Source organism: Melanostigma gelatinosum, assembly GCF_949748355.1.
Source record: "Melanostigma gelatinosum genome assembly, chromosome: 15".
Taxonomy (NCBI): domain Eukaryota; kingdom Metazoa; phylum Chordata; class Actinopteri; order Perciformes; family Zoarcidae; genus Melanostigma; species Melanostigma gelatinosum.
The window spans coordinates 15383112-15391119 of record NC_136648.1 but is presented as its reverse complement, the minus strand read 5'-3'; the positions used below and the strand labels follow the sequence as shown (position 1 = coordinate 15391119).

At 42.2% G+C, this 8008-nt stretch overlaps 1 protein-coding gene across 1 annotated transcript; it reads right to left on the bottom strand.

Moving 5' to 3' along the window:
• Window positions 1-3334: 3334 nt before the first annotated feature.
• On the bottom strand, window positions 3335-7595 carry LOC306788832 (actin, cytoplasmic 1-like). The gene is made up of 9 exons (XM_079284502.1): window positions 7505-7595; window positions 6301-6425; window positions 6090-6218; window positions 5373-5483; window positions 5158-5242; window positions 4845-5006; window positions 4460-4651; window positions 4010-4191; window positions 3335-3905 (listed from the first exon to the last, which is right to left on the bottom strand). Exons 2-9 carry the CDS (start codon window positions 6421-6423, stop codon window positions 3762-3764), a joined length of 1128 nt encoding a protein of 375 aa, XP_079140628.1. The 5' UTR covers window positions 6424-6425; window positions 7505-7595; the 3' UTR covers window positions 3335-3761.
• Between the last annotated feature and the right edge of the window lie 413 nt (window positions 7596-8008).

Here is an 8008-nt window from a genome sequence, read left to right as displayed (position 1 = left end):
GCCCCTTCAAATGGATATAGACTTATGCAACAGGGTAACAGGAGAATGATGCTAATATTATTAGGCATGCAATAATAAATGTAACCCATTTTTTGATAACAGTTAGAGTAGAACTTTATTGTTTAATTACTCTGGGTCTCCAACTAATGACAGTTTACAATCCACTGTAACTTAACACGTCCTTAGCTTCTCAAACCCAGAAAAGCTCACAAGTTAAATAAAATGAAGTCGAGTCTCAAGTCACAGTGTGTGCAACTGTAGTGTGACTTGAGTCCAAGTCCCAAGTACAAGTCCCCATTTTCAGCTTGTAACCCCACCCAACAGTTATGCAGTTATGTCACAGTGTCCTGGAGTACACCTGTACATCACTTCAGCAATCTGAGAAGTTAAACCACTGGAGATTAGCAAAAGTAAGTTGATCTTTACAACATGTCAGCTTTCTGTTTGCTCCCTGCGGCAGCTGTAGCTCAAGGGGAAGAGTGGGTCATCCTTTAATCACATGGTTGGCGGATCATTCCCTGTCTGCTCCTGTCCGCATGTTGAAGTGGTAAATGGTAAATGGACTGTACTTTTCTAGTCTTGCCTTGATTCAAAGCGCTTTAACACTACGTGTCATCTTAAACCCCATTCACACCCATTTATACACTGATGGCAGGGGCTATACCATGCAAGGGGCCACCTGCCCATCAGAACTAACTAACATTCATATCCATTCATACACCGTGTCTTGCCCAAGGACACATCGACATGGACTAGGGAGCTGGGGATCGAACCGCCGATCCTCTGATTGAAGTCCGACCCTGCTCTGAGCCCCAGTGGCCACCAAGTGTCATTAAATGAGCCCCCGGGTGCTTTACAGCAGCCAACTGCTCTTAATGTATAGGATGGGTTAAATACAACTCAGATTTCATGCTTGTATTTGTATGTATGTGAAGATTTAGATGAAGATTACGGTTTTAGTTTTTTTAAAGGGAAAGTCCTGTTTTAGACAACTTTAGTCCCTTTTTTTGTACATCGGGCCATCCAGAGGTAATCATAGCATTGTAACATTGTTAACTGCTAATGTGTGGAGAAAAAAGTCAGAGTAGGAAAGAAACGTAGTCAGACAATCTGACCAAACCCCCAGATTAGCCAAATTGTCTGAATGCTTCTATAGCCCTGTCTGTGCCGTGTTCCCAGAATTCAGTTATTACTCTAGTGAGTGAATTAGTTCACCTCTCATGGATATGTTCTCTAAAAGAAGATGCTCTAACACTAGCCTTCTCACGTACTGCCACCCACAGAATAAGCTCTATTGCTCAGGAGACAGTTCAAAGTCATGTGGATGCTTTAATTGTTGGAATGCTGTTAAGCTGACGTGTGTGTGTGTGTGTGTGTGTAAATAGGAATAGGATGAGATGGACCAATTGAGGCTGACGGAAGCCAAAGAGATGAGTGTGGAGATCGTTTTCTTAAATGCTTCATCCGTAACAGGGTGTTTATCACTGACGAGGGACACAGCTCACTTTATTTCACATTAAAGTCACAGAAAGTTTGAAATAGTGACTTCTCAGAAGTCTGCCTAAATCAATATTCCCTGAGCAATCACCTGTGAGAAAGGGATTGGCGCACAGCAGGGAACTCCTGCAGAGATAAGGGGAGAGAGTAGGGGGGGGGGGGAAAGCAATCCATCCAGCGGTGTAGATCAGAGTGTGGGAGTAGAAAACTCTAAGTGAATACTGAGTGAAGGACAGCGGAGGAACAGGGTGAACTTACAACCATGGGACAAAGATGATGGCACAGATATGGAGAGAAAAATTCATGCATCTTTTTAAAGACGTTAATTTAGCAGAACATAACATAACTAGAGTTTAACTTTGTGTCACTATTTTAGAAATAAATACTATTTTTAATCCTATTATATTGTAATTAAATTATATAATTATATGTTTTCGACATACCATCGTTGGACTTTTTCAGGGACTTTGATATTCTATATTTGGACTTTTTATGACTTTATTCAGTGTGGCAGTGTAGACAAACTGATAAAACGTTTAATGGTGAACTTTTTGAAATGTTTCATTTCCAATGAAGGTACAAAGTTGCCACTTGGGTTAGTTAACCATCACAATAGTTTCACTTTTAGTCACTAAGTTATTAAGTATTTATAACTATAAACGTTTTAGAAAATGTGCAATACATAGTTTGTATGATGAAGAGGAAGATGAAGGCCTGAACAGACAAGTTAGTTGAAGACATTCACTTAAAACAGTTTTTAGGCACCTTCTTGGCTCATTAAATGTATTTTTTCACCAAACAAAGACCACCTTTATTTTTCTATGGATCGGTTTTGTGTTGAATTAGAATAGAATGTAATAAATTAAACAAACAGTTTCCTCTTCATCAGTAAACAGAATATGAAACTCATATTCTGGGGCTGTTTATTCATAACTTTGACATTCAAATTCTGAGTCACCATTTAAATGCTGCACAGCTTTATTTTCCACATATATTGTTTAGATCCCCCGTATTGCTGCACAGATGCAGGTAAAGCTTAGGATGCTACACTAATAATCTTATCCATAATGCTCATGGTTTCATTGAAATTCAGTTTCAATCCATAGTTGACATTTACCCTAAAAACATTTACAGCAGAAAACCACTCTCATCTCCAGTTTGCAGAATTTGACATTTAATTAGTAATGCACCAGGTGCACCTGGCTTTTAAAAGGGAACGGGAATTGACATTTACACAAACAAACCTATGACTAATTAAGAGACAACCCCTTTGCCCCGATTATGCACCAATTGGTTAAAGTGGCGTTGGACTTCAGACCATGCACTTGTTTACATTCGGCCCTTAGTGTTTGGGTCTTCAGTCTGGTTTGAGGTTAAGAATAAAGGCTGAGAGGTCTCATGACAAAATAGTTTGGTCCTTACAAATGTAAGGTTAGACATGTCATAATGTATTGCATTTCTCTTATCAAATGTTCACCTCAAGTGTTTTGGATAGTCTAACAGGGATGTTGCAGATAACATCTTAGCGCCACCCCATCCAGGACCATTTCTAAAAGTATTTTAATGTCCATTACGTTTAGACAATTTAGTGAAGAAATGTCTTCTTCACTGCATTTGGAACACAGAAGGGTAAAAGATAAAATTGAAGTTAAATTTATAAATGCCACTGGGTGGCACTAACCTCAGTTATTTTCTATTGATATTTTTTGTCACCTGAAGGTGTAAAAATGTCACTTGTGTGAAAACCATGATTATGTGCTTTAATGTAAAGAATCTATAGTGAATCAGGAACTCAATGTATCAACATTTACAAGTTTCTGAACCGCAGCAGCAAAGGACGACATTAGAGAAGTTGTAAACTGCAAACGTTGGCATTTTATTGACCAGTGAACACTCTGGTGGAATATTCATACAGCTCAACTGTGACAGAGTCAGTAGACAGAACGAGTTAGGAGAAGAGTATTGCTGTACAAATCTATTGTTGGAGGTAGAAAAGGATGTGAAGTGATAATACCGTTTGTTGTATCACCAGCAGGTGTGAAGGCTGTGAGCAGAGTTAGAGGAACATGTTCAGAAATGGTTCGTCTGATGGTCATCGACTTGACAAAACGTAAACAGACGCTCGATTCATCTTCTGTGTGGCATCTCGTATCGTTTAGTCTGTTCACACCAAGACAACCCGCAGACCGTTGTAGTTGGACGAAACATTGTAAACATGTCAACTTCCCCGCCGGGGCAGAGGAGATGGGATCACGTGGAGCTTTCTAGAAGCACTTGCGGTGGACAATGGCGGGGCCGGACTCGTCGTACTCCTGCTTGCTGATCCACATCTGCTGGAAGGTGGAGAGGGAGGCCAGGATGGAGCCGCCGATCCAGACGGAGTACTTCCTCTCTGGGGGAGCGATGATCTGGAGGCAAGGAGAGAAAATGGGTAAGAGCAGACATCAAGTCGTCCATTTTTGTCTGCATGAAAAAGAAAAAAAAAAAAGAAAAAAAAACACAACAACTATACCTTGATTTTCATGGTGGGTGGGGCCAGAGCGGTGATCTCCTTCTGCATGCGGTCGGCGATGCCGGGGTACATGGTGGTGCCACCGGACAGCACGGTGTTGGCGTACAGGTCCTTACGGATGTCCACGTCACACTTCATAATGCTGTTGTAGGTCGTTTCGTGGATGCCACACGACTCCATTCCTGAACACAGAGGCAACCAGAGTTTTAGTGTTTGAACACCACTATGACACCTGTGCCCAGAAACACTTTAACAGTGAGATTGGTCAAAATATTATACATCTTTAGGCTTAGACGATGTGTCAAATCAGAATTTAAAGATTTGACTGGCGTTTGATCCTTTACAGAATTTGCCTCAATAGAAAAGGCAAATAAATCTAAATCATCCCCGTGGATTGCCCAAGAACTAAATTTGTATTGTCTCCAGTCGGTGTGAAGAGTCGTTACCCACCAAGGAATGACGGCTGGAGCAGTGCCTCGGGGCAGCGGAACCTCTCGTTGCCGATGGTGATGACCTGTCCATCAGGAAGCTCGTAGCTCTTCTCCAGGGAGGAAGAGTTGGAAGCCGTCTGCATCTCCTGCTCAAAGTCCAGAGCCACGTAGCACAGCTTCTCCTTAATGTCTCGCACGATCTCACGCTCAGCTGGAATTCAAGAGTGGAATATTTGTGGTTACAAAATGCTATTTGGACAAGAATTCAAATCAGAAAGTAGAAAAAGCAGCAGACAGTCAGGAGCTTCAAGTCTTCCGAGGTCACACTTTGTTTTTAAGTTGGTGAGAAGCGCCAGGTTAGAAGTTGGGCCTACACGACTGGCTTTAGGAGGTGAAACTTGTACCAGTGGTGGTGAAGCTGTAGCCTCTCTCAGTCAGGATCTTCATCAGATAGTCGGTCAGATCTCTGCCAGCCAGATCCAGACGGAGGATGGCGTGAGGAAGAGCGTAACCCTCGTAGATTGGCACGGTGTGGCTGACGCCGTCACCAGAGTCCATCACAATACCTGCAAGAGAGAAAACACCCGGTTACACAAAGGTGAAACACTGAAAGTTCAGACAAAACCCAACATCTTAGGTAAAAGTCCATTTTTTGAGCAGGAAGTCTTTGTCATAAAACTAAATTCTGATAATACAATATCAGTGATGAGTTCTCACCTGTGGTACGACCGGAGGCGTACAGCGACAGGACGGCCTGGATCGCCACATACATGGCCGGACAGTTGAAGGTCTCGAACATGATCTGTACCAAAGAGAGAAACAAAAAGAAAGCATCACTGCAGACCAAACAAAACCCGCTGTAACTCGTTCCCCATGCGGCTCTCAGAATACGATCAGAGCTCACACTGATTTTGAGCAAAGCGTGAACACACCTGTGTCATCTTCTCCCTGTTGGCTTTGGGGTTGAGTGGAGCTTCGGTCAGCAGGACCGGATGCTCTTCAGGTGCAACACGGAGCTCGTTGTAGAAGGTGTGATGCCAGATCTGCAGGACGGGACAGATGGTTAGTTTGAAAGCAAAATGTAAAGGTTGTTGCAGTGCTGTCAAATGTTCAGGGGATATTTTTTTACTTTAGGATATTTTCAGTGGTGGAACGTAATAAAGTACAAATTTAAAGCACATGTTTAATAGCTGTAGTTTCTAATTATTCAGCAGCTCCACTTTTATGTGATTATTACTTATCAATGCATTAATAACAGATTATTATTGACGAAATGTTTGTCTACTTTGGTTGTTGGAGGAAAGTTTTCGCAGGACCTTTTGTTAAATAAAAACAAAAAAAGAAATATGAATGTTCACTTTTTCCATGAATGGATATTTTCCAAATCTGCTTTATCAAGTTTACATTTAATAATTTGACAGAGCCAACGTCGAGCTACATGATGACTGTTAAACTCATAACTACATGCATGTAGTAAAGAAATGTCCAACCATGCTGGAAGAATTGTAGAAGTTTTGAAATAATGCTACATTACATTTAAAATGAAATAATTATGTTTCAATGTTAGGTTCTCTCGTCGGAGTCCAAACGACAGTCTGGACCTCTGACCCGTCACTCCAAGTGTGTAAACAGGAGGTGGAGGTCTTTACCTTCTCCATGTCGTCCCAGTTGGTGACGATGCCGTGCTCGATGGGGTACTTCAGGGTTAGGATGCCTCTCTTGCTCTGGGCTTCGTCTCCCACGTAGCTGTCCTTCTGTCCCATTCCCACCATCACACCCTGCACACAAACACACCTTTACCATCACGTGTTCACTGCAGTTACCTGCTGGGGAGAGTGTATATTCTTTATCAAATGGTACCTGATGTCTGGGGCGACCGACGATGGAGGGGAAGACGGCGCGGGGGGCGTCGTCACCGGCGAAACCGGCTTTGCACATGCCGGAGCCATTGTCGACAACCAGGGCAGCAATATCGTCTTCCATTTCTGAAAGGAAACATTTATATTAATGCAAGATACGGGTTATTCTTCTACAGTGACACCATTACATTGAATGTTCCTGTTCTGGTTCCTCTCTCGATGTTAATCTCCCTCACTGAATGACAGTTTGTTGGGCGTGGCGCCTCAAGTCGTCCAACTGGTGACCCGTTCAGGACACTTAACCAGCCGATGGGTTTACGCGCCACAGATCTCTGACTGCAGTCATCAGACTCCACCCAGACGCACGAACCCGTGACTGGATATGTGGAAGGCAATCGTCTACAGAGGAGCCACGCCTTATTTTGCAGCAAACATGGCTGACCGTGAGCCGAGGATGTTTGAGATAAAGTCAGTAAAGAAACATCATTTGTGTTTAAAGTAAACATGACATGTTAGATTACTAATGCTGTAGCTTTTTGACCCATAGTGCACCAGTGGAATACATTTCTCATTAGAATGATTGAGTCATGAATGTAGAAATTACATTTTGAACATCTGAAGGGGTTCAGACAGATCATAAACTAATGCTCTTTAACAAATTACACTATTTCAGATACAACGTGCTTTTAATGTCTTTAGATTTCAACTGCAGCCTCGTTAGTCACCTTGTGAGAGACGAGTCAAGCATTAATAGCGAGCATTAATACAGTTTTGTGATAGTTCAGGGATTTTGGTGAAGGTCTGCAACACCAAGTTTTTGATGCAGAATGGAGCCCCCCTCCCCTCAGGACCCCCCACACCCAGTCACTGAAACAGTTAACATGATAGTCTGACATTAACATTTAAACCACAAAGTGGCTTCACCGAGATCATTACCTTGTACATTTGTGTTGTTGATCATTATATTACACCAGCTGCTGATACATGAAAGTCTCCACTAGAGCTGTATTTTAGAGGTTAATATCTGGTGGGAAACACATGTGTCCTCATACTTGCAGAGATCTGGTCACTCACAGCTAATATCCAGATTCGATTTAAACAGTCTGATCAATAAACCTTATTGTCCTTAAATAAAGCTCTACTGTAGCAGTTCAGACATGTCTCTAGTAGAAGCTGTCAGAAGCAGCAGCGGTGGTGGTTCTTACCTGTGCAGGGGAGTCTTGCGTGAGGAGTCGTAAAGGTGTTTCTGGATCTGCCCCAGCTGTGATCGGTCGATGCAATTTCAGAGACAACCCGCACCTGTTTTATCTGCGCTGGAGGGACTCCTCGCGTTCTCCATATAAGGTAAGGTTCCCTCAGCTCGGGCTCTCATTGGTCCAGGTGAGCAGGATTCCTCAGCTTGTCTCAGCACGTGTGGGGGGTACGAGGTAACACCTCCTGCACTTAAAATAAACCAAATTTATACAAATATCAATAGTTGTATGCTGTTGCGATAATTTAAAAACTTTTGTCCAGCAATTTGAATGTTCTCAAATGTGAGGGTGGCACAGCTGTAAAGATGGGACTTTTGTTATAAAGTTAAAGTGGAAAACAGTAAACAGGTTATTGCATCATCAAGAGGACCTTTATAGGAGAGTGAAAATGTTTTTATATCTCTTTTGAATATTGATAAAAACAGCTAATTTCAACTTTTTTACATAAACATAACA

Excerpts from the sequence above, each read along its gene's own strand:
- LOC306788832 (XM_079284502.1), bottom strand. The coding sequence starts at position 6,423 with ATGGAAGACGATATTGCTGCCCTGGTTGTCGACAATGGCTCCGGCATG. Across the intron at positions 5,243-5,372 it reads ACAGGGAGAAGATGACACAG|ATCATGTTCGAGACCTTCAA; the intron begins GTGTGTTCACGC and ends TCTTTGGTACAG. Across the intron at positions 4,192-4,459 it reads GCTCCAGCCGTCATTCCTTG|GAATGGAGTCGTGTGGCATC; the intron begins GTGGGTAACGAC and ends CTCTGTGTTCAG.